This window comes from Pristiophorus japonicus, unplaced genomic scaffold (assembly GCF_044704955.1).
Source record: "Pristiophorus japonicus isolate sPriJap1 unplaced genomic scaffold, sPriJap1.hap1 HAP1_SCAFFOLD_29, whole genome shotgun sequence".
In the NCBI taxonomy this organism is placed as follows: domain Eukaryota; kingdom Metazoa; phylum Chordata; class Chondrichthyes; family Pristiophoridae; genus Pristiophorus; species Pristiophorus japonicus.
The window spans coordinates 1,493,969-1,519,846 of record NW_027252668.1 but is presented as its reverse complement, the minus strand read 5'-3'; the positions used below and the strand labels follow the sequence as shown (position 1 = coordinate 1,519,846).

Sequence of the window (25,878 nt, the reverse complement as noted above, 5' to 3'; positions counted from 1 at the left end):
TTAATTATGTCACCACCCTGGGTGATCGTTGTTTCCATGATGTCACCACCAGGGTGGCCATGTTTTAATGATGTCACCACCCAGGGTGACCTTTGTTTCCATGATGTCACCACCAGAGCGGCCTTGTTTAATGATGTCACCCCCCAGAGCGGCCATGTTTTAATTACCTCACCTCCCGAAGCATCACCTCTTGTGGTCGAACAGCCCACCAATTCGTCCCTTTTCCACAGAATCCGACCTCGCAGACAATGCCGGCATTTATTGCTCATTGCCCTTGAGAAGGTGATGGTGAGCCGCCTTCTTGAACCGCTGCAGCCTCACAACTTCAGCCTCCTCGGGGAAATCCCCTCTGTGCCTTTCAGTTCTGCGCGCAGGGATTTCCTGTACGGGCTGCTCTAGCACACTCTCTACCTTGCCATTCTCATTCTCCGTCCGGACATGCCATGGCGCACCATCTTGCCGTCCGGAGGAGGCAGGGGTCCCAAATGGAGTACACTCTACCTGAGAGTCCTCCCTCTATCTATGGAGACTTGGCCTGGAGGGTGTTGCACGGAGCAGTCCTGTGCAATAAGTTTTAAAGTTGGTTCATGGGTTCCCAGGCCGCTTGCAATTTCTGTGGTCTGGAAGAGTCCGTGTTCCATGTCTTTATGGAGTGTGCGAGGTTGCAGCCCCTCTTCCATTATTTGAAGGAGCTGCTCTTCAAATTCTGGTTGCACTTCAGTCCCACACTCCTGATCTTTGGGCACACTGTGCGGAGGGGAGCGGGCAGGTCGGAAGGCCTCCTCGTAGGACTGCTCCTGGGCACGGCCAAGGGTGCCATCAGCCGGTCCAGGCAGCGGGCGGTCGAGGGGGTGTTCAGCCCGACTGCCTGCCTCTTTTCCGCGGTTACATCCGAGCCAGGGTGTCCCTGGAGATAGAGCACGCGGTGTTCACCGGTACGCTCGCTGCCTTCCGCGAGAGGTGGGCGCCGGAGGGACTGGAGTGCATCATCGCCCCCGGCAACCAAATTTTAATTTGATTTTATTGTCTAAAGTTTAATTTGTTTAATTTACCGGTTTAAGTGCCCACCCTGGGGACACTTGTAGAATTTGTGTGTTGGTGCCTCAAAAAAAAATATATTTTGGAGTGTGACCCTCCCTTGCAGGGGGCATTTGTTTAACTAAAGTAGTTGAACCGCTGCAGTCCGTGTGGTGAAGGTGCTCCCACAGTGCTGTTAGGGAGGGAGGTCCAGGACTATGACCCAGCGACGATGAAGGAACAGCCGATATTTTACCACGTCAGGATGGTGTGTGACTCGGAGGGGAACGTGGAGGTGGTGGTGTTCCCATGCGCCTGCTGCCCTTATCCTTCGAGGTGGTAGAGGTCGTGGGTTTGGGATGTGCTGCCACAAAGCCGTGGCGAGTTGCTGCAGTGCATCGTGTAGATGGTACACACTGCAGCCAGGGGGCGCCGGTGGTGGAGGGAGTAAGTGTTTAAGGTGGTGGATGGGCTGCTTTGTCCTGGATGGTGTTGAATTTCTTGAGTGTTATTGGAGCTGCACTCATGCAGGCAAGTGGAGAGTGTTCCATCACACTCCTGATTTGTGCCTTGTAGATTGTGGAAAGGGTTTGGGGGATTCAGGAGGTGAGACACTCGCTGCAGAATACCCAGCCTCTGACCTGCTCTGGTGGCCACAGTGTTTATGTGGCTGGTCCAGTTAAGTTTCTGATCACTGGTGACCCCCAGGATGAGGGAGACAGGAGCCTCTCGGTCTCGGTGGACAAGGATCAGTGGGCACTGAGGGAGACAGGAGCCTCTCGGTCCCTGTGGGTGAGGGTCAGTGGGTACTGAGGGAGACAGGAGCCTCTCGGTCCCTGTGGGTGAGGGTCAGTGGGCACTGAGGGAGACAGGAGCCTCTCAGTCCTTGTGGGTGAGGGTCAGTGGGCACTGAGGGAGACGGGAACCTCTCGGACCTTGTGGGTGGGGGTCAATGGGCACTGAGGGAGACGGGAGCCTCTCAGTCCGTGTGGGCAAGGGTCAGTGGGCACTGAGGGAGACAGGAGCCTCTCGGTCCCTGTGGGTGGAGGTCAGTGGGCACTGAGGGAGACAGGAGCCTCTCGGTCCCTGTGGGTGGAGGTCAGTGGGCACTGAGGGAGACAGGAGCCTCTCGGTCCCTGTGGACAATGGTCAGTGGGCACTGAGCAAGACAGGAGCCTCTCGGTCCCTGTGGGCCCTCTGTGGGGTTAACAAACGCCTCATGACTCTCTGTATCACCCTATCTCGGCACCAATGTGCCACAGTCATCAGTGCGTACGCCCCTACACTCAATGCAACGGATGAGGCTAAAGAGGGTTTTTATTCCAACCTCGAGACATCCTTGTCCCGCGTCCCCACGGGCGACAAATTGATCCTCCTGGGTGATTTTAATGCCAGGGTCAGCAAAGACACAGCCCTCTCGGGAAGCGTGATTGGCAGAGAGCGGGTAGGGAAAGCCAACTCCAGCGGTTCCCTACTCCTGACAAAATGTCTAGAACACGAACTCCTCAGCACCAACACCCTGTTCTGCCAGAGGGACAAATAAAAGGCATCGTGGCAACACTCTCGCTCCAAACACTGGCACCTGATTGACTATGTCATCGTCTGAGCCAGGGATCGCCATGACAGGAGCTGGACGGACCACCGCCTAATCCAATCCATCATCAACATTAACATTGCCCCAAAGCAGAGGGGACAGCAGAAGCAGCTCCGCAAAAAGTTAATGCCAGGGTACTTAGACACCCAGCGAAGAGAGCCCTATACAGTCAGCACCTCACAGCCAATCTGGCGTGCCTTGATGACCCTGAGATGCTGAATCCCCATAGCGCTTGGTCTGCCCTCCAGGCCTCGATAACCACTGCCTGTGAAGAGACACTTGGTCACTCAACCAGAAAACATCAGGACTGGTTTGATAAAAATGATCAGGAGATCGGAGAATTAATAGATCACAAGCACAAAGCATTTCTGAGCCTCAAGCAACAGCCCAACTCGGGAGCTGCAAAACAACATTACAGACAGCTCAAGGCTCAGGTCCAACAAAAAACTTGGGACCTAAAGAACAGGTGGTGGATGGAGAAAGCACAGGAGATACAACAACTGGTCGACAGCCACGATAGGAGAGGGTTCTTCGCTGCAGTCAAGGCTACCTATGGTCCAAACTCCCAAGGCCCCACCCCACCCGTGGCCAAGAACAGGGAAACACTCATCAAGGACACCGAGACTGTCAGGACCCAATGGAAGGAGCACTTCAAAGATCTCCTCAATCGAGACTCTGCCTTTGACTCAAGTGTTCTCGACTCCATCCCGCAGCATGTGACCCGCCACCAGCTCAGTGAGACCCCAACGTTGCACGAGGTAGGCAAAGCCATAAAACAGCTTAAGAATAACAAGGCTACAGGTACGGATGGAATCTCTGCTGAGGCGCTAAAATCTGTTGGCACAGATACATGATCTCATCTCTCTCATCTGGAGGGAGGAGAACATGCCGGGAGATCTCAGAGATGCAGTGATTGTGACCATTTTTAAAAAGGGGGACAAGTCCGACTGCGCCAACTACAGGGGAATCACCCTGCTTTCATCCACTGGGAAAGTTATTGCTCGAGTTCTCCTCAATCGTCTTCTCCCTGTGGCCGAGGAGCTCCTCCCGGAATCAGAATGCGGATTTCGTCCCCTACGGGCCACAACAGACATGATCTTTGCAGTGCGCCAGTTGCAGGAAAAATGCAGAGAGCAGTGCCAGCCCTTACACATGGCCTTTTTCGATCTTACAAAGGCCTTTGACACTGTCAACCGTGAGGGTCTGGAACGTCCTCCTCCGTTTCGGATGCCCCCAAAAGTTTGTCAACATCCTTCGCCTGCTTCACGATGACATGCAGGCCGTGATCCTTACCAACGGATCCATTACAGACCCACTCCACGTCCAGAACGGGGTCAAACAGAGCTGCGTTATCGCTCCAACCCTCTTCTCAATCTTCCTCTCTGCCATGCTCCACCTCACAATCGACAAGCTCTGCGCTAGAGTGGAACTAAACTACAGAACCAGTGGGAAGCTGTTTAACCTACGCCATCTCCAGGCCAGGTCCAAGATCACCCCAACCTCTGACGTTGAGCTGCAGTACGCAGACAATACCTGCGTCTGCGCACATTCAGAGGCTGAACTCCAGGATATAGTCAATGTATTCACTGAGGCATATGAAAGCATGGGCCTTACGCTTAACATCCGTAAGACAAAGGTCCTCCACCAGTCTGTCCTCGCCGCACAGCACTGCCCTCCAATCATCAAGATCCACGGCACGGCCCTGGACAACGTGGACCATTTCCCATATTTCTGGAGCCTCGTAACAACAAAGCAGATATTGATGCGGAGATTCAGCACCGCCTCCAGCGCGCCAGCGCAGCCTTCGGCCGTCTGAGGAAAAGATTGTTTGAAGAACAGTCCTTCAAATCTACCACCAAACTCATGGTCTACAGGGCTATAGTAATACCCGCCCTCCTGTATGGATCTCAGACATGGACGATCTATAGAAAGCACCTCATGTCGCTGGAGATAGATCGCCAACGATGTCTCTGCAAGATCCTGCAAATCCCCTGGGAGGACAGGCGCACCAACATCAGTGTCCTCGACCAGGCCAACATCCCCAGTATTGAAGCACTGACCACACTCGATCAGCTCCGCTGGGCAGGCCACATAGTACGCATGCCAGATACGAGACTCCCTAAACAAATGCTTTATGCGGAGCTCCTTAATGGTAAACGAGCCAAAGGAGGACAGCGGAAACGTTATAAGGACACCCTTAAAGCCTCCCTGGTAAAGTGCAACATCACCACTGGGCGACCCAGACCGCAGACCGCCTGAGGTGGAGAAAGTGCATCTGGGAGGGCGTTGAGCTCTTCCAGTCTCAATGCAAAGAGCATGAAGAGGTCAAGCGCAGGCAGCGGAAGGAGCACACGGCAAACCAGTCCCACCGACCCCCTTCCCCAACGAATGTCTGTCCCTCCTGTAACAGGTTCTGTGGCTCTCGTATCTGACTGTTCAGCCATCAAAGAACCCACTTTGGGAGTGGAAGCAAGTCTTTCTCGATTCCGAGGGACTGCCTATGATGATGATGATGATGGTGGTGGGCGAGGGTCAGTGGGTACTGAGGGAGACGGGAGCCTCTCGGTCCCTGTGGGTGAGGGTCAGTGGGCACTGAGGGAGACAGGAGCCTCTCGGTCCCTGTGGATGAAGGTCAGTGGGCACTGAGGGAGACAGGAGCCTCTCGGTCCCTGTGGGTGAGGGTCAGTGGGCACTGAGGGAGACAGGAGCCTCTCGGTCCCTGTGGATGAGGGTCAGTGGGCATTGAGGGAGACGGGAGCCTCTCGGTCCCCTGTGGGTGAGGGTCAGTGGGTACTGAGGGAGACAGGAGCGTCTCGGTCTCTGTGGGTGAGGGTCAGTGGGTACTGAGGGAGACAGGAGCCTTTCGGTCCCTGTGGGTGAGGGTCAGTGAATACTGAGGGAGACAGGAGCCTCTCGGTCCCTGTGGGTGAGGGTCAGTGGGTAGTGAGGGAGACGGCAGCCTCTCGGTCCCTGTGGGTGAGGGTCAGTGGGTACTGAGGGAGACAGGAGCCTCTCGGTATCTGTGGGTGAGGATCAATGGGCACTGAGGGAGACGGGAGCCTCTCGGTCCCTGTGGGTGAGGATCAGTGGGTACTGAGGGAGACGGGAGCCTCTCGGTCCCTGTGGGTAAGGGTCAGTGGGTACTGAGGGAGACGGGAGCCTCTCGGTCCCTGTGGGTGAGGATCAATGGGTACTGATGGAGACGGGAGCCTCTCGGTATCTGTGGGTGAGGATCAATGGGCACTGAGGGAGACGGGAGCCTCTCGGTCCCTGTGGGCGAGGGTCAGTGGGTACTGAGGGAGACGGGAGCCTCTTGGTCCCTGTGGGCGAGGGTCAGTGGGTACTGAGGGAGACGGGAGCCTCTCGGTCCCTGTGGGTGAGGGTCAGTGGGCACTGAGGGAGACGGGAGCCTCTCGGTCCCTGTGGGTGAGGGTCAGTGGGCACTGAGGGAGACAGGAGCCTCTCGGTCCCTGTGGGTGAGGGTCAGTGGGTACTGAGGGAGACAGGAGCCTCTCGGTCCCTGTGGGTGAGGGTCAGTGGGTACTGAGGGAGAAGGGAGCCTCTCGGTATCTGTGGGTGAGGATCAATGGGCACTGAGGGAGACGGGAGCCTCTCGGTCCCTGTGGGCGAGGGTCAGTGGGTACTGAGGGAGACGGGAGCCTCTTGGTCCCTGTGGGCGAGGGTCAGTGGGTACTGAGGGAGACGGGAGCCTCTCGGTCCCTGTGGGTGAGGGTCAGTGGGCACTGAGGGAGACGGGAGCCTCTCGGTCCCTGTGGGTGAGGGTCAGTGGGTACTGAGGGAGACAGGAGCCTCTCGGTCCCTGTGGGTGAGGGTCAGTGGGCACTGAGGGAGACAGGAGCCTCTCGGTCCCTGTGGGTGAGGGTCAGTGGGTACTGAGGGAGACAGGAGCCTCTCGGTCCCTGTGGGTGAGGGTCAGTGGGTACTGAGGGAGACGGGAGCCTCTCGGTCCCTGTGGGCGAGCGTCAGTGGGTGCTGAGGGAGGGAACGGCCCGGAATATTTTATACCTGACATTTTCTCCCTCCCCCCAGGCCAGTCGCAGATCCCACATCGAATGCGACGACATGATGAACTCCAAGTTTTCCAGCGTGGGAAAGGTCGTCTGTCGTGTCAACCATCCCATCTTCAGGACCATGGGCAAAGTGAGTGAGTGATCAGCGGGCAACGGGGGGAGGGGAGGTCGGTGACAGCACAGGACGGGGCCATTCGGCCCATCGTGTCCGTGCTGGCTCTCTCGAGCCGGAGCCGTCCCATTAGTCCAGCTCCTCGATTGTGAGTTCACCACCGTGCAAGGGTCGTGTTAAAGTGTTCCACCATGTGTCAGTCCCCACAGGTCAGTCACATGGCCAAAGTCACTGTGACCGGGGTCTGACGGGGGGTGTTACACGGACCGTCACCTTCTCGGTCACTCCCACCCCCGAGAGATTGTAGCATCATCGTCTTATTTCCCCCTTCACCCCCCTCACCCTACCCTGCTCTCGTCCCCTTCCCACCTCCTCCAAATCACCTTCCTTTCCCCTCCAGCCCAGACTCCCCTCTCCCCATCCCCTCTACCCCACACTCCCCTCTCCCCCCCACACTCCCCTCTCCCCATCCCCTCTTCCCCACACTCCCCTCTCCCCATCCCCTCTACCCCACACTCCCCTCTCCCCATCCGCTCTACCCCACACTCCCCTCTCCCCATCCCCTCTACCCCACACTCCCCTCTCCCCATCCACTCTACCCCACACTCCCCTCTCCCCATCCCCTCTACCCCACACTCATCTCTCCCCATCCCCTCTACCCCACACTCCCCTCTCCCCATCCCCCTCCCTCCCCCTTCACCCCACCCTCCTCATCCGCCTCCCTATCCCCTCTACCCTACCCTACCTTCCACTTACTCCTCACATTCCGCTCCCCATCCACCTCCCTTCCTCTCCCCTCACCCTCACTCCAGCGCTCCCCTCCTTCTTCCTCTCTCCTCCCCTCCTCTCGACCACCACCCTCTTTTAACCTTCCCCCTCCCTCTCCGCCACTCCCCACTCTCCTCTCCCCTCCAACCTTCTCACCCCTCTCGCCTCCCCTCACCCCATAACCCCTCTCCCTTCACCTCCCCTCACACCCGCCCGTCTCCCCTCCCCTCTCTCCTCCTCCCCTCCCCTGTTTGTCAGCTGTGGCTCAGTGGGGAGCACACTCGCCTATTGATTCAGAAGGTTGTGGGTTCAGGTCCCACTCCAGGGACTTGAGCACAAAAATCTAGGCTGACACTCCCAGTGCAGTGCTGAGGGAGCACCGCACTGTCGGAGGGGCAGTACTGAGGGAGTGCTGCATTGTTGGAGGGGCAGTACTGAGGGAGTGCTGCATTGTTGGAGGGGCAGTACTGAGGGAGCGCCGCACTGTTGGAGGGGCAGTACTGAGGGAGTGCTGCATTGTTGGAGGGGCAGTACTGAGGGAGCGCCGCACTGTTGGAGGGGCAGTACTGAGGGAGCACCGCACTGTCGGAGGGACAGTACTGAGGGAGCACTGCTCTGTCGGAGGGGCAGTACTGAGGGAGCACCACACTGTTGGAGGGGCAGTACTGAGGGAGCACCGCACTGTCGGAGGGGCAGTACTGAGGGAGCACCACACTGTCAGAGGGGCAGTACTGAGGGAGTGACGCATTGTCGGAGGGGCAGTACTGAGGGAGTGCCGCATTGTCGGAGGGGCAGTACTGAGGGAGTGCTGCACTGTCGGAGGGGCAGTACTGAGGGAGTGCTGCATTGTCGGAGGGGCAGTACTGAGGGAGTGCTGCATTGTCGGAGGGGCAGTACTGAGGGAGTGCTGCATTGTCGGAGGGGCAGTGCTGAGGGAGTGCTGCACTGTCGGAGGTGCCGTCTTTTGGATGAGATGGTAAACCGATGCCCTGTCTCTGCCCTCTCAGGTGCATGTAAAAGATCCCATGGCCAGTATTTCGAAGATGACCAGGGGAGTTCTCCCCAGTGTCCTGGGGCCAATATTTATCCCTCAAGCAACATCACTAAAACAGATGATCTGGTCATTGTCACACTGCTGTTTATGGGAGCTTGCTGTGCGCAAGTTGGCTGCTGCATTTCCCACGTTACAACGGTGACTACGCTCCAAAAGTACTTCATTGGTTGTAAAGTGCTTTAAGACATCCGCTGGTAATGAAAGGCACTATATAAATGCAAGTCTATCTTTCTTTTCCTCCCTCCGCTGCTCCCTCCCTTCTCCCCCCCACCGCCCCCCACTCCACCTCCAGGTGATATTCAACACCACCTTCGACGTTGCGACCGATGGGGACTGGAAGCAGACAGCCAAGATCAGCATCAACGCCACCAGGTACGGTCCCTGATCTCGACACTGAACCCGGGCACACCCCACCCTCACAACCACAGCCTTGGGCTCAGGGGTAACCACTCCTGCCCGGGAGGCACAGAAAGTTCACCAGGTCGATTCCTGAGATCAAGGGGTTGTCTCATGAAGAAAGGATGAGTGGGTTGGGCCGATACTCATTGAGGTTTAGAAGAATGAGAGGTGATCTTATTGAAACATAAGAGGTTCTGAGGGGGCTCGACAAGGTAGATGCAGTTTGCCCTCGTGGGTGAATCTAGAACTATCCAGACTGGAGTGGGATTTGAACCCACAAACCTTCTGACTCAGAGGCGAGAGTGCAACTCACTGAGCCACGGCTGTCAGAGGGGCAGTACTGAGGGAGTGCTGCACTGTCGGAGGGGCAGTACTGAGGGAGTGCCGCACTGTCAGAGGGGCAGTACTGAGGGAGTGCTGCACTGTCGGAGGGGCGGTACTGAGGGAGTGCTGCATTGTCGGAGGGGCAGTACTGAGGGAGTGCTGCACTGTCGGAGGGGCAGTACTGAGGGAGTGCTGCATTGTCGGAGGAGCAGTACTGAGGGAATGCCGCACTGTCGGAGGAGCAGTACTGAGGGAGAGCTGCTCTGACGGAAGGACAGTATTGAGGGAGCACTGCACTGTCAGAGGGGCAGTACTGAGGGAGAGCTGCAACGTCGGAGGGGCAGGACTGAGGGAGAGCAGCTCTGACGGAGGGACAGTACTGAGGTAGCACTGCACTGTCAGAGGGGCAGTACTGAGGGAGCGCTGCAGTGTTGGAGGTGCCGTCTTTCTGATGAGACATTATACCGAGAGCCCCATACCCACTCTCAGGTGGAACATTAAATATCTCACGGCCATGATTTGAAGAAGATCAGCAAGTCCTCCTCGGGGTCCTTCGGCCAATATTTATCCCTCAATCAACATCACTAAAAGCAGATTTTCTGGTCATTATCACGTTTCGGTTTGTGGGAGCTGGTGAGCGCAAATTTACTGCCGCTTTACCCACATTGCAACAGTGACCACACTCCAAAAGTACTTCATTGTGAAGCGTTTGAGATGTCCTGTGGTCGTGTAAAGCGCTATATAAATTAAATGCAATCTTCCAGTTTAAGTTTTAAGAATTTGATATTTCGAGGACTGACTACATCTCAAATCTTCTACTTTCCAGTGACAATCCGAAGAGAAACATTCAAAATAGTTTTGTTTCCAAGAACATTGGAGTGAAATATGCTGTGAATGTGATTATCAAAGGGTGAGACTTTTTCCGAATATTTTTGTGACACCCTGACCCAGAGGGGGAAAGGACAGTGAATCTAACGCACTGGGACACCCGGTCCCAGAGGGGGAAAGGACAGTGTATCTAACGCACTGTGACACCCGGTCCCAGAGGGGGAAAGGACAGTGTATCTAACGCACTGTGACACCTGGTCCCAGAGGGAGAAAGGACAGTGTATCTAACTCACTGTGGCACCCGGACCCAGAGGGAGAAAGGACAGTGTATCTAATGCACGTGACACCCGGTCCCAGAGGGGGAAAGGACAGTGTATCTAATGAACTGTGACACCCGGTCCCAGAGGGGGAAAGGACAGTGTATCTAACACACTGTGACACCCAGTCCCAGAGAGGGAAAGGACAGTGTTTTTAACGCAGTGTGTTACTCGGTCCCAGAGGGGGAAAGGACAGTGTATATAACGCACTGTGACACCCGGTCCCAGAGGGGGAAAGGGCATTGTATCTAACGCACTGTGACACCCGGTCCCAGAGGGGGAAAGGACAGTGTATCGAATGCACTGTGACACCCGGTCCCAGAGTGGGAAAAGACAGTGTATCTAATGCACTGTGACACCCGGTCCCAGAGCGGGAAAGGGCAGTGTATCTAACGCAGTGTGACACCCGGTCCCAGAGCTGGTGAGTATTTCTCACGCAGTGTGTTACCCGTTCCCAGAGGGGGAAAGAACAGTGTATCTAACGCACTGTGACACCCGGTCACAGAGGGGGAAAGGACAGTGTATCTAACGCACTGTGCCACCCGGTCCCAGAGGGGGAAAGGACAGTGTATCTAATGCACTGTGACACCTGGTTCCAGAGGGGGAATCGACAGTGTATCTAACGCAGTGTGATATAATGTCCCAGAGGTGGAAAGGACAGTGTATCTAACGCACTGTGACACCCGGTCACAGAGGGGGAAAGGACAGTATCTAATGCACTGTGACACCCGGTTCCAGAGGGGGAGAGGACGGTGTTTTTAACGCAGTGTGTTACCCGGTCCCAGAGAAGTAAAGGACAGTGTATCGAACGCAGTGTGACACCCGGTCCCAGAGGGGGAAAGGGCAGTGTATCTAACGCACTGTGACACCCGGTCCCAGAGGGGGAAAGGACAGTGTATCGAACGCACTGTGACACCCGGTCCCAGAGTGGGAAAGGACAGTGTATCTAACGCACTGTGACACCGGGTCCCAGATGGTGAAAGGACAGTGTTTTTAACGCAGTGTTTTCCCGGTCCCAGAGGTGGAAAGAGCAGTGTTTCTAACGCAGTGTTTCGAACGCAGTATGTTACCCGGTCCCAGAGGGGGAAAAGGACAGTTTTCTCACGCAGTGTGTTACCCGTTCCCATAGGGGGAAAGGACAGTGTATCTAACACAAAGTGACACCTGGTCCCAGAGGGGGAAAGGACAGTGTATCAAACGCACTGTGACACCTGGTCCCAGAGGGGGTAACGTTAGTGTATCTAACACACTGTGACACCCGGTCACAGAGGGGGAAACGACAGTGTATCTCATGCACTGTGACACCGGGTCCCAGATGGTGAAAGGACAGTGTTATTAACGCAGTGTTTTACCTGGTCCCAGAGGGGGAAATGACAGTGTATCTAACGCACTGTGACACCCGGTCCCAGAGAGGGAAAGGACAGTGTATCTAACGCACCGTGACATCCGGTCCCAGAGGGGGAAAGGACAGTGTATCTAACGCAATGTGACACCCGGTTCCAGAGGGAGATTGGACAATGTGTCTAACGCAGTGTGATATCTGGTCCCACAGGTGGAAAGGACAGTGTATCTAACGCACTGTGACACCCGGTCCCAGAGCGGGAAAGGACAGTGTATCGAACGCACTGTGACACCCGGTCCCAGAGGGGGAAAGGACAGTGTCTCTAACGCACCGTGACATCCGGTCCCAGAGGGGGAAAAGACCGTGTATCTAATGCACTGTGACACCCGGTCCCAGAGGCGGAAAGGACAGTGTATCTAACACACTGTGACACCCGGTCCCAGAGGGGGAAAGGACAGTGTTTTTAACTCTGTGTGTTATCCGGTGTCAGAGGGGGAAAGGACAGTGTATCTAACGCACTGTGACACCCGGTCCCAGAGGCGGAAAGGACAGTGTATCTAACACACTGTGTCACCCGGTCCCAGAGGAAGAAAGGACAGTGTATCTAACGCACTGTGACATCCGGTCCCAGAGGGGGAAAGGACAGTGTATCTAATGCACTGTGACACCCGGTCCCAGGGGGGAAAGGACAGTGTATCTAACGCACTGTGACACCCGGTCCCAGAGGGTGAAAGGATCATGTATCTAACGCACTGTGACACCCGGTCCTAGAGGGGGAAAGGACAATGTATCTAACGCACTGTGACACCCGGTTCCAGAGGGGGAAAGGGCAGTGTATCTAACGCACTGTGACGCCCTATCCCAGAGTGGGAAAGGGCAGTGTATCTAACTCAGTGTGACACCCGATTCCAGAGGTGGAAAGTACAGTATTTCTCACGCAGTGTGTTACCCGTTCCCAGAGGGGGAAAGGACAGTGTATCTAACGCACTGTGACACCCGGTCACAGAGGGGGAAAGGACACTGTATCTAACGCACTGTGACGCCCGGTCCCAGAGGTGGAAAGGACAGTGTATATAACGCACTGTGACACCCGGTTCCAGAGGGGGAAAGGACGTTCTTTTTAACGCAGTGTGTTACCCGGTCCCAGAGATGGAAAGGACAGTGTATCGAATGCACTGTGACACCTGGTCCCAGAGGGGGAAAGGGCAGTGTATCTAACGCACTGTGTCACCCGGTCCCAGAGGGGGAAAGGACAGTGTATCGAATGCACTGTGACACCCGGTCCCGGAGTGGGAAAGTACAGTGTATTTAACGCACTGTGACACCCGGTCCCAGAAGGGGAAAGGACAGTGTATCTCACGCACTGTGACACCCGGTCCCAGAGGTGGAAAGGGCAGTGTTTCTAACGCAGTGTTTCTAACGCAGTATGTTACCCGGTCCCAGAGGGGGAAAAGGACAGGTTTCTCACGCAGTGTGTTACCCGTTCCCAGAGTGGGAAAGGACAGTGTATCTAACACACTGTGACACCTGGTCCCAGAAGGGGAAAGGACAGTGTATCTCACGCACTGTGACACCCGGTCCTAGAGGGGGAAAGGACAGTGTATCTAACACACTGTGACCCCCGGTCCCAGAGCGAGAAAGGACAGTGTATCGAACGCACTGTGACACCCAGTCCCAGAGTGGGAAAGGACAGTGTATCTAACGCACCGTGACACCCGGTCCCAGAGGGTGAAAGGACAGTGTTTTTAACGCAGTGTTTTACCCGGTCCCAGAGGGGAAAAGGACAGTGTATCTAACGAACTGTGACACCCGGTCCCAGAAGAGGAAAGGACAGTGTATCTAACACACTGTGTTACACGGTCCCAGTGGGGGAAAAGACATTGTATCTAACGCACTGTGACACCTGGTCCCAGAGGGGGAAAGGACAGTGTATCTAACTCACTGTGGCACCCGGACCCAGAGGGGGAAAGGACAGTGTATCTAACGCTCTGTGACACCCAGTCCCAGAGAGGGAAAGGACAGTGTTTTTAACGCAGTGTGTGACTCGGTCCCAGAGGGGGAAAGGACAGTGTATCTAACGAACTGTGACACCCGGTCCCAGAAGAGGAAAGGACAGTGTATCTAACACACTGTATTACACGGTCCCAGTGGGGGAAACGACAGTGTATCTAACGCACTGTGACACCCGGTCCCAGAGGGGGAAAGGACAGTGTATCTAACGCACAGTGCCACCCAGAGGGAAAAAGGACAGTGTATCTAACGCACTGTGACACCCGGTCCCAGAAGGGGAAAGGACAGTGTATCTAACACACTGTGTTACACGGTCCCAGTGGGGGAAACGACAGTGTACCTAACGCACTGTGACACCCGGTCCCAGAGAGGGAAAGGACAGTGTATCTAACGCACTGTGACACCCGGTCCCCGAGGGAGAAAGGACAGTGTATCGAACGCACTGTGACACCCGGTCCAGAGGGGGAAAGGACATTGTATCGAATGCACTGTGACACCCGGTCCCAGAGGGGGAAAGGACAGTGTATCGAACGCACTGTGACTCCCGGTCCCAGAAGGGAAAAGGACAGTGTATCTAACGCACTGTGACACCCGGTCCCAGAGGGGGAAAGGACAGTGTATCGAACGCATTGTGACACCCGGTCCCAGAGGGGGAAAGGACAGTGTATCTAACGCAGTGTGACACCCGGTTCCTGAGGGGGAATGGACAGTGTATCTGACGCAGTGTCAAATCTGGTCCCAGAGGTGGAACGGACAGTGTATATAACACACTGTGACACCCGGTCCCAGAGGGGGTAAGGACAGTGTATCTAACGCACTGTGACACCCGGTCCCAGAGGGGGAAAGGGCATTGTATCTAACGCACTGTGACACCCGGTCCCAGAGGGGGAAAGGACAGTGTATCGAATGCACTGTGACACCCGGTCCCAGAGTGGGAAAAGACAGTGTATCTAACGCACTGTGACACCCGGTCCCAGAGCGGGAAAGGGCAGTGTATCTAACGCAGTGTGACACCCGGTCCCAGAGGTGGTGAGTATTACTCACGCAGTGTGTTACCCGTTCCCAGAGGGGGAAAGGACAGTGTATCTAACGCACTGTGACACCCGGTCACAGAGGGGGAAAGGACAGTGTATCTAACGCACTGTGCCACCCGGTCCCAGAGGGGGAAAGGACAGTGTATCTAATGCACTGTGACACCTGGTTCCAGAGGGGGAATCGACAGTTTATCTAACGTAGTGTGACACCCGGTCCCAGAGGGGGAAAGGGCAGTGTATCTAACGCACTGTGACACCCGGTCCCAGAGGGGGAAAGGACAGTGTATCGAACGCACTGTGACACCCGGTCCCAGAGTGGGAAAGGACAGTGTATCTAACGCACTGTGACACCCGGTCCCAGAGGGGGAAAGGGCAGTGTATCTAACGCACTGTGACACCCGGTCCCAGAGGGGGAAAGGACAGTGTATCTAACGCACTGTGACACCCGGTCCCAGAGGTGGAAAGAGCAGTGTTTCTAACGCAGTGTTCGAACGCAGTATGTTACCCGGTCCCAGAGGGGGAAAAGGACAGTTTTCTCACGCAGTGTGTTACCCATTCCCATAGGGGGAAAGGACAGTGTATCCAACACAAAGTGACACCTGGTCCCAGAGGGGGAAAGGACAGTGTATCAAACGCACTGTGACACCTGGTCCCAGAGGGGGAAAGGACAGTGTATCTAACACACTGTGACACCCGGTCCCAGAGGGGGAAACGACAGTGTATCTCACGCACTGTGACACCGGGTCCCAGATGGTGAAAGGACAGTGTTTTTAACGCAGTGTTTTACCCGGTCCCAGAGGGGGAAATGACAGTGTATCTAACGCAGTGTGATATCTGGTCCCACAGGTGGAAAGGACAGTGTATCTAACGCAGTGTGTTACCCGTTCCCAGAGGGGGAAAGAACAGTGTATCTAACGCACTGTGACACCCGGTCCCAGAGGGGGAAAGGACAGTGTATCTAACGCACTGTGACACCGTGTCCCAGAGGGGGAAAGGACAGAGTATCGAACGCACCGTGACATCTGGTCCCAGAGGGGGAAAAGACCGTGTATCTAATGCACTGTGACACCCGGTCCCAGAGGCGGAAAGGACGGTGTATCTCACGCACTGTGACACCCGGTCCCAGAGCGGGAAAGGACAGTGTATCGAACGCACTGTGACACCCAGTCCCAGAGCGGGAAAGGACAGTGTATCGAACGCACTGTGACACCCGGTCCCAGAGCGGGAAAGGACAGTGTATCTAACACACTGTGACACCCGGTCCCAGAGCGGGAAAGGACAGTGAATCTAACGCACTGGGACACCCGGTCCCAGAGGGGGAAAGGACAGTGTATCTAACGCACTGTGACACCCGGTCCCAGAGGGGGAAAGGACAGTGTATCTAACGCACTGTGACACCTGGTCCCAGAGGGAGAAAGGACAGTGTATCTAACTCACTGTGGCACCCGGACCCAGAGGGAGAAAGGACAGTGTATCTAATGCACGTGACACCCGGTCCCAGAGGGGGAAAGGACAGTGTATCTAATGAACTGTGACACCCGGTCCCAGAGGGGGAAAGGACAGTGTATCTAACACACTGTGACACCCAGTCCCAGAGAGGGAAAGGACAGTGTTTTTAACGCAGTGTGTTACTCGGTCCCAGAGGGGGAAAGGACAGTGTATATAACGCACTGTGACACCCGGTCCCAGAGGGGGAAAGGGCATTGTATCTAACGCACTGTGACACCCGGTCCCAGAGGGGGAAAGGACAGTGTATCGAATGCACTGTGACACCCGGTCCCAGAGTGGGAAAAGACAGTGTATCTAATGCACTGTGACACCCGGTCCCAGAGCGGGAAAGGGCAGTGTATCTAACGCAGTGTGACACCCGGTCCCAGAGCTGGTGAGTATTTCTCACGCAGTGTGTTACCCGTTCCCAGAGGGGGAAAGAACAGTGTATCTAACGCACTGTGACACCCGGTCACAGAGGGGGAAAGGACAGTGTATCTAACGCACTGTGCCACCCGGTCCCAGAGGGGGAAAGGACAGTGTATCTAATGCACTGTGACACCTGGTTCCAGAGGGGGAATCGACAGTGTATCTAACGCAGTGTGATATAATGTCCCAGAGGTGGAAAGGACAGTGTATCTAACGCACTGTGACACCCGGTCACAGAGGGGGAAAGGACAGTATCTAATGCACTGTGACACCCGGTTCCAGAGGGGGAGAGGACGGTGTTTTTAACGCAGTGTGTTACCCGGTCCCAGAGAAGTAAAGGACAGTGTATCGAACGCAGTGTGACACCCGGTCCCAGAGGGGGAAAGGGCAGTGTATCTAACGCACTGTGACACCCGGTCCCAGAGGGGGAAAGGACAGTGTATCGAACGCACTGTGACACCCGGTCCCAGAGTGGGAAAGGACAGTGTATCTAACGCACTGTGACACCGGGTCCCAGATGGTGAAAGGACAGTGTTTTTAACGCAGTGTTTTCCCGGTCCCAGAGGTGGAAAGAGCAGTGTTTCTAACGCAGTGTTTCGAACGCAGTATGTTACCCGGTCCCAGAGGGGGAAAAGGACAGTTTTCTCACGCAGTGTGTTACCCGTTCCCATAGGGGGAAAGGACAGTGTATCTAACACAAAGTGACACCTGGTCCCAGAGGGGGAAAGGACAGTGTATCAAACGCACTGTGACACCTGGTCCCAGAGGGGGTAACGTTAGTGTATCTAACACACTGTGACACCCGGTCACAGAGGGGGAAACGACAGTGTATCTCATGCACTGTGACACCGGGTCCCAGATGGTGAAAGGACAGTGTTATTAACGCAGTGTTTTACCTGGTCCCAGAGGGGGAAATGACAGTGTATCTAACGCACTGTGACACCCGGTCCCAGAGAGGGAAAGGACAGTGTATCTAACGCACCGTGACATCCGGTCCCAGAGGGGGAAAGGACAGTGTATCTAACGCAATGTGACACCCGGTTCCAGAGGGAGATTGGACAATGTGTCTAACGCAGTGTGATATCTGGTCCCACAGGTGGAAAGGACAGTGTATCTAACGCACTGTGACACCCGGTCCCAGAGCGGGAAAGGACAGTGTATCGAACGCACTGTGACACCCGGTCCCAGAGGGGGAAAGGACAGTGTCTCTAACGCACCGTGACATCCGGTCCCAGAGGGGGAAAAGACCGTGTATCTAATGCACTGTGACACCCGGTCCCAGAGGCGGAAAGGACAGTGTATCTAACACACTGTGACACCCGGTCCCAGAGGGGGAAAGGACAGTGTTTTTAACTCTGTGTGTTATCCGGTGTCAGAGGGGGAAAGGACAGTGTATCTAACGCACTGTGACACCCGGTCCCAGAGGCGGAAAGGACAGTGTATCTAACACACTGTGTCACCCGGTCCCAGAGGAAGAAAGGACAGTGTATCTAACGCACTGTGACATCCGGTCCCAGAGGGGGAAAGGACAGTGTATCTAATGCACTGTGACACCCGGTCCCAGGGGGGAAAGGACAGTGTATCTAACGCACTGTGACACCCGGTCCCAGAGGGTGAAAGGATCATGTATCTAACGCACTGTGACACCCGGTCCTAGAGGGGGAAAGGACAATGTATCTAACGCACTGTGACACCCGGTTCCAGAGGGGGAAAGGGCAGTGTATCTAACGCACTGTGACGCCCTATCCCAGAGTGGGAAAGGGCAGTGTATCTAACTCAGTGTGACACCCGATTCCAGAGGTGGAAAGTACAGTATTTCTCACGCAGTGTGTTACCCGTTCCCAGAGGGGGAAAGGACAGTGTATCTAACGCACTGTGACACCCGGTCACAGAGGGGGAAAGGACACTGTATCTAACGCACTGTGACGCCCGGTCCCAGAGGTGGAAAGGACAGTGTATATAACGCACTGTGACACCCGGTTCCAGAGGGGGAAAGGACGTTCTTTTTAACGCAGTGTGTTACCCGGTCCCAGAGATGGAAAGGACAGTGTATCGAATGCACTGTGACACCTGGTCCCAGAGGGGGAAAGGGCAGTGTATCTAACGCACTGTGTCACCCGGTCCCAGAGGGGGAAAGGACAGTGTATCGAATGCACTGTGACACCCGGTCCCGGAGTGGGAAAGTACAGTGTATTTAACGCACTGTGACACCCGGTCCCAGAAGGGGAAAGGACAGTGTATCTCACGCACTGTGACACCCGGTCCCAGAGGTGGAAAGGGCAGTGTTTCTAACGCAGTGTTTCTAACGCAGTATGTTACCCGGTCCCAGAGGGGGAAAAGGACAGGTTTCTCACGCAGTGTGTTACCCGTTCCCAGAGTGGGAAAGGACAGTGTATCTAACACACTGTGACACCTGGTCCCAGAAGGGGAAAGGACAGTGTATCTCACGCACTGTGACACCCGGTCCTAGAGGGGGAAAGGACAGTGTATCTAACACACTGTGACCCCCGGTCCCAGAGCGAGAAAGGACAGTGTATCGAACGCACTGTGACACCCAGTCCCAGAGTGGGAAAGGACAGTGTATCTAACGCACCGTGACACCCGGTCCCAGAGGGTGAAAGGACAGTGTTTTTAACGCAGTGTTTTACCCGGTCCCAGAGGGGAAAAGGACAGTGTATCTAACGAACTGTGACACCCGGTCCCAGAAGAGGAAAGGACAGTGTATCTAACACACTGTGTTACACGGTCCCAGTGGGGGAAAAGACATTGTATCTAACGCACTGTGACACCTGGTCCCAGAGGGGGAAAGGACAGTGTATCTAACTCACTGTGGCACCCGGACCCAGAGGGGGAAAGGACAGTGTATCTAACGCTCTGTGACACCCAGTCCCAGAGAGGGAAAGGACAGTGTTTTTAACGCAGTGTGTGACTCGGTCCCAGAGGGGGAAAGGACAGTGTATCTAACGAACTGTGACACCCGGTCCCAGAAGAGGAAAGGACAGTGTATCTAACACACTGTATTACACGGTCCCAGTGGGGGAAACGACAGTGTATCTAACGCACTGTGACACCCGGTCCCAGAGGGGGAAAGGACAGTGTATCTAACGCACAGTGCCACCCAGAGGGAAAAAGGACAGTGTATCTAACGCACTGTGACACCCGGTCCCAGAAGGGGAAAGGACAGTGTATCTAACACACTGTGTTACACGGTCCCAGTGGGGGAAACGACAGTGTACCTAACGCACTGTGACACCCGGTCCCAGAGAGGGAAAGGACAGTGTATCTAACGCACTGTGACACCCGGTCCCCGAGGGAGAAAGGACAGTGTATCGAACGCACTGTGACACCCGGTCCAGAGGGGGAAAGGACATTGTATCGAATGCACTGTGACACCCGGTCCCAGAGGGGGAAAGGACAGTGTATCGAACGCACTGTGACTCCCGGTCCCAGAAGGGAAAAGGACAGTGTATCTAACGCACTGTGACACCCGGTCCCAGAGGGGGAAAGGACAGTGTATCGAACGCATTGTGACACCCGGTCCCAGAGGGGGAAAGGACAGTGTATCTAACGCAGTGTGACACCCGGTTCCTGAGGGGGAATGGACAGTGTATCTGACGCAGTGTCAAATCTGGTCCCAGAGGTGGAACGGACAGTGTATATAACACACTGTGACACCCGGTCCCAGAGGGGGTAAGGACAGTGTATCTAACGCACTGTGACACCCGGTCCCAGAGGGGGAAAGGGCATTGTATCTAACGCACTGTGACACCCGGTCCCAGAGGGGGAAAGGACAGTGTATCGAATGCACTGTGACACCCGGTCCCAGAGTGGGAAAAGACAGTGTATCTAACGCACTGTGACACCCGGTCCCAGAGCGGGAAAGGGCAGTGTATCTAACGCAGTGTGACACCCGGTCCCAGAGGTGGTGAGTATTACTCACGCAGTGTGTTACCCGTTCCCAGAGGGGGAAAGGACAGTGTATCTAACGCACTGTGACACCCGGTCACAGAGGGGGAAAGGACAGTGTATCTAACGCACTGTGCCACCCGGTCCCAGAGGGGGAAAGGACAGTGTATCTAATGCACTGTGACACCTGGTTCCAGAGGGGGAATCGACAGTTTATCTAACGTAGTGTGACACCCGGTCCCAGAGGGGGAAAGGGCAGTGTATCTAACGCACTGTGACACCCGGTCCCAGAGGGGGAAAGGACAGTGTATCGAACGCACTGTGACACCCGGTCCCAGAGTGGGAAAGGACAGTGTATCTAACGCACTGTGACACCCGGTCCCAGAGGGGGAAAGGGCAGTGTATCTAACGCACTGTGACACCCGGTCCCAGAGGGGGAAAGGACAGTGTATCTAACGCACTGTGACACCCGGTCCCAGAGGTGGAAAGAGCAGTGTTTCTAACGCAGTGTTCGAACGCAGTATGTTACCCGGTCCCAGAGGGGGAAAAGGACAGTTTTCTCACGCAGTGTGTTACCCATTCCCATAGGGGGAAAGGACAGTGTATCCAACACAAAGTGACACCTGGTCCCAGAGGGGGAAAGGACAGTGTATCAAACGCACTGTGACACCTGGTCCCAGAGGGGGAAAGGACAGTGTATCTAACACACTGTGACACCCGGTCCCAGAGGGGGAAACGACAGTGTATCTCACGCACTGTGACACCGGGTCCCAGATGGTGAAAGGACAGTGTTTTTAACGCAGTGTTTTACCCGGTCCCAGAGGGGGAAATGACAGTGTATCTAACGCAGTGTGATATCTGGTCCCACAGGTGGAAAGGACAGTGTATCTAACGCACTGTGACACCCGGTCCCAGAGCGGGAAAGGACAGTGTATCGAACGCACTGTGACACCCGGTCCCAGAGGGGGAAAGGACAGTGTATCTAACGCACTGTGACACCGTGTCCCAGAGGGGGAAAGGACAGAGTATCGAACGCACCGTGACATCTGGTCCCAGAGGGGGAAAAGACCGTGTATCTAATGCACTGTGACACCCGGTCCCAGAGGCGGAAAGGACGGTGTATCTCACGCACTGTGACACCCGGTCCCAGAGCGGGAAAGGACAGTGTATCGAACGCACTGTGACACCCAGTCCCAGAGCGGGAAAGGACAGTGTATCGAACGCACTGTGACACCCGGTCCCAGAGCGGGAAAGGACAGTGTATCTAACACACTGTGACACCCGGTCCCAGAGCGGGAAAGGACAGTGTATCGAACGCACTGTGACACCCAGTCCCAGAGTGGGAAAGGACAGTGTATCTAACGCACCGTGACACCCAGTCCCAGAGGGTGAAAAGACAGTGTTTTTAACGCAGTGTTTTACCCGGTCCCAGAGGGGGAAAGGACAGTGTATCTAACGCACTGTGACACCCGGTCCCAGAGAGGGAAAGGACAGTGTATCGAACGCACTGTGACACCCGGTCCCAGAGGGGGAAAGGACAGTGTATCTAACGCAGTGTGACACCCGGTTCCTGAGGGGGAATGGACAGTGTATCTGACGCAGTGTCAAATCTGGTCCCAGAGGTGGAACGGACAGTGTATATAACACACTGTGACACCCGGTCCCAGAGGGGGTAAGGACAGTGTATCTAACGCACTGTGACACCCGGTCCCAGAGGGGGAAAGGGCATTGTATCTAACGCACTGTGACACCCGGTCCCAGAGGGGGAAAGGACAGTGTATCGAATGCACTGTGACACCCGGTCCCAGAGTGGGAAAAGACAGTGTATCTAACGCACTGTGACACCCGGTCCCAGAGCGGGAAAGGGCAGTGTATCTAACGCAGTGTGACACCCGGTCCCAGAGGTGGTGAGTATTACTCACGCAGTGTGTTACCCGTTCCCAGAGGGGGAAAGGACAGTGTATCTAACGCACTGTGACACCCGGTCACAGAGGGGGAAAGGACAGTATATCTAACGCACTGTGCCACCCGGTCCCAGAGGGGGAAAGGACAGTGTATCTAATGCACTGTGACACCTGGTTCCAGAGGGGGAATCGACAGTTTATCTAACGTAGTGTGACACCCGGTCCCAGAGAGGGAAAGGACAGTGTATCGAACGCAGTGTGACACCCGGTCCCAGAGGGGGAAAGGGCAGTGTATCTAACGCACTGTGACACCCGGTCCCAGAGGGGGAAAGGGCAGTGTATCTAAAGCACTGTGACACCCGGTCCCAGAGGGGGAAACGACAGTGTATCTAACGCACTGTGACACCCGGTCCCAGAGAGGGAAAGGACAGTGTATCGAACGCAGTGTGACACCCGGTCCCAGAGGGGGAAAGGGCAGTGTATCTAACGCACTGTGACACCCGGTCCCAGAGGGGGAAAGGACAGTGTATCGAACGCACTGTGACACCCGGTCCCAGAGTGGGAAAGGACAGTGTATCTAACGCACTGTGACACCCGGTCCCAGAGGGGGAAAGGGCAGTGTATCTAACGCACTGTGACACCCGGTCCCAGAGGGGGAAAGGACAGTGTATCTAACGCACTGTGACACCCGGTCCCAGAGGTGGAAAGAGCAGTGTTTCTAACGCAGTGTTCGAACGCAGTATGTTACCCGGTCCCAGAGGGGGAAAAGGACAGTTTTCTCACGCAGTGTGTTACCCATTCCCATAGGGGGAAAGGACAGTGTATCCAACACAAAGTGACACCTGGTCCCAGAGGGGGAAAGGACAGTGTATCAAACGCACTGTGACACCTGGTCCCAGAGGGGGAAAGGACAGTGTATCTAACACACTGTGACACCCGGTCCCAGAGGGGGAAACGACAGTGTATCTCACGCACTGTGACACCGGGTCCCAGATGGTGAAAGGACAGTGTTTTTAACGCAGTGTTTTACCCGGTCCCAGAGGGGGAAATGACAGTGTATCTAACGCAGTGTGATATCTGGTCCCACAGGTGGAAAGGACAGTGTATCTAACGCACTGTGACACCCGGTCCCAGAGCGGGAAAGGACAGTGTATCGAACGCACTGTGACACCCGGTCCCAGAGGGGGAAAGGACAGTGTATCTAACGCACTGTGACACCGTGTCCCAGAGGGGGAAAGGACAGAGTATCGAACGCACCGTGACATCTGGTCCCAGAGGGGGAAAAGACCGTGTATCTAATGCACTGTGACACCCGGTCCCAGAGGCGGAAAGGACGGTGTATCTCACGCACTGTGACACCCGGTCCCAGAGCGGGAAAGGACAGTGTATCGAACGCACTGTGACACCCAGTCCCAGAGCGGGAAAGGACAGTGTATCGAACGCACTGTGACACCCGGTCCCAGAGCGGGAAAGGACAGTGTATCTAACGCACTGTGACACCCGGTCCCAGAGAGGGAAAGGACAGTGTATCGAACGCACTGTGACACCCGGTCCCAGAGGGGAAAAGGACAGCGTATCTAACACACTGTGACTCCCAGTCCCAGAGAGGGAAAGGACAGTGTATATAACACACTGTGACACCAGGTCCCAGAGGGCGAAAGGATCATGTATCTAACGCACTGTGACACCCGGTCCCAGAGGGGGAAAGGACAATGTATCTAACGCACTGTGACATCCGGTCCCAGAGGGGGAAAGGACAATGTATCTAACACACTGTGACACCCGGTCCCAGAGGGTGAAAGGACAGTGTTTTTAACGCAGTGTTTTACCCGGTCCCAGAGGGGGAATGGACAGAGTATCTAACGCACTGTGACACCCGGTCCCAGAGGGCGAAAGGATCATGTATCCAACGCACTGTGACACCCGGTCCCAGAGGGGGAAAGGACAATGTATCTAACGCACTGTGACATCCGGTCCCAGAGGGGGAAAGGGCAGTGTATCTAACGCACTGTGACACGCGGTCCCAGAAGGGGAAAGGACAGTGTATCGAATGCACTGTGACACCCGGTCCCAGAGTGGGAAAGGACAGTGTATCTAACGCAGTGTGACACCCGGTTCCAGAGGGGGAAAGGACAGTGTATCTAACGCACTGTGACACCCGGTCCCAGAGGTGGAAAGGACAGTGTATCTAACGCACTGTGACACCCGGTCCCAGAGGTGGAAAGGACAGTGTATCTAACGCACTGTGACACCTGGTTCCAGAGGGGGAAAGGACGTTCTTTTTAACGCACTGTGTTACCCGGTCCCAGAGAGGGAAAGGACAGTGTATCTAACGCACTGTGACACCCGGTCCCAGAGGGGGAAAGGACAGTGTATCTCACGCACTGTGACACCCGGTCCCGGAGTGGGAAAGGACAGTGTATTTAACGCACTGTGACACCCGGTCCCAGAGATGGAAAGGGCAGTGTTTCTAACGCACTGTGACACCCGGTCCCAGAGGGGGAAAGGACAGTGTATCTCACTCACTGTGACACCCGGTCCTAGAGGGGGAAAGGACAGTGTATCTAACACACTGTGACACCCGGTCCCAGAGCGGGAAAGGACAGTGTATCGAACGCACTGTGACACCCAGTCCCAGAGTGGGAAAGGACAGTGTATCTAACGCAGTGTGACACCCGGTCCCAGAGGGGGAAAGGACAGTGTATCTAACGCAGTGTGACACCCGGTCCCAGAGGGGGAAATGACAGTGTATCGAACACACTGTGACACCCGGTCCCAGAGAGGGAAAGGACTGTATATCTAACACACTGTGACACCCGGCCCTAGAGGGGGAAAGGACAGTGTATCTAACCCACTGTGACACCCGGTCCTAGAGCGGGAAAGGACAGTGTATCGAACGCACTGTGACACCGGGTCCCAGAGGGGGAAAGGACAGTGTATCTAACGCACCGTGACACCCGGTCCCAGAGGGGGAAATGACCGTGTATCTAATGCACTGTGACACCCGGTTCCAGAGGGGGAATGGACAGTGTGTCTAACGCACTGTGACACCCGGTCACAGAGGGGGAAAGGACAGTATCTAAAGCACTGTGACACCCGGTTCCAGAGGGGGAAAGGACGTTCTTTTTAACGCAGTGTGTTACCCGGTCCCAGAGAGGGAAAGGACAGTGTATCGAACGCACTGTGACACCCGGTCCCAGAGGGGGAAAGGGCAGTGTATCTAACGCACTGTGACACCCGGTCCCAGAGGGGGAAAGGACAGTGTATCGAACGCACTGTGACCCCCGGTCCCGGAGTGGGAAAGGACAGTGTATCTAACGC

The 25,878-nt window shown here is 55.5% G+C and overlaps 1 protein-coding gene across 1 annotated transcript in view; it reads left to right on the top strand.

The window, feature by feature from the left end:
* Positions 1–25,878, top strand: part of LOC139248303 (integrin alpha-X-like) — a 156,077-nt gene that overhangs the window by 116,712 nt on the left and 13,487 nt on the right. The window contains exons 21-23 of the mRNA XM_070872084.1: positions 6,662–6,772; positions 8,869–8,948; positions 10,126–10,209. Of these exons, the coding sequence (XP_070728185.1) occupies positions 6,662–6,772; positions 8,869–8,948; positions 10,126–10,209 (275 nt within the window). The remainder of the gene's footprint in view (positions 1–6,661; positions 6,773–8,868; positions 8,949–10,125; positions 10,210–25,878) is intronic.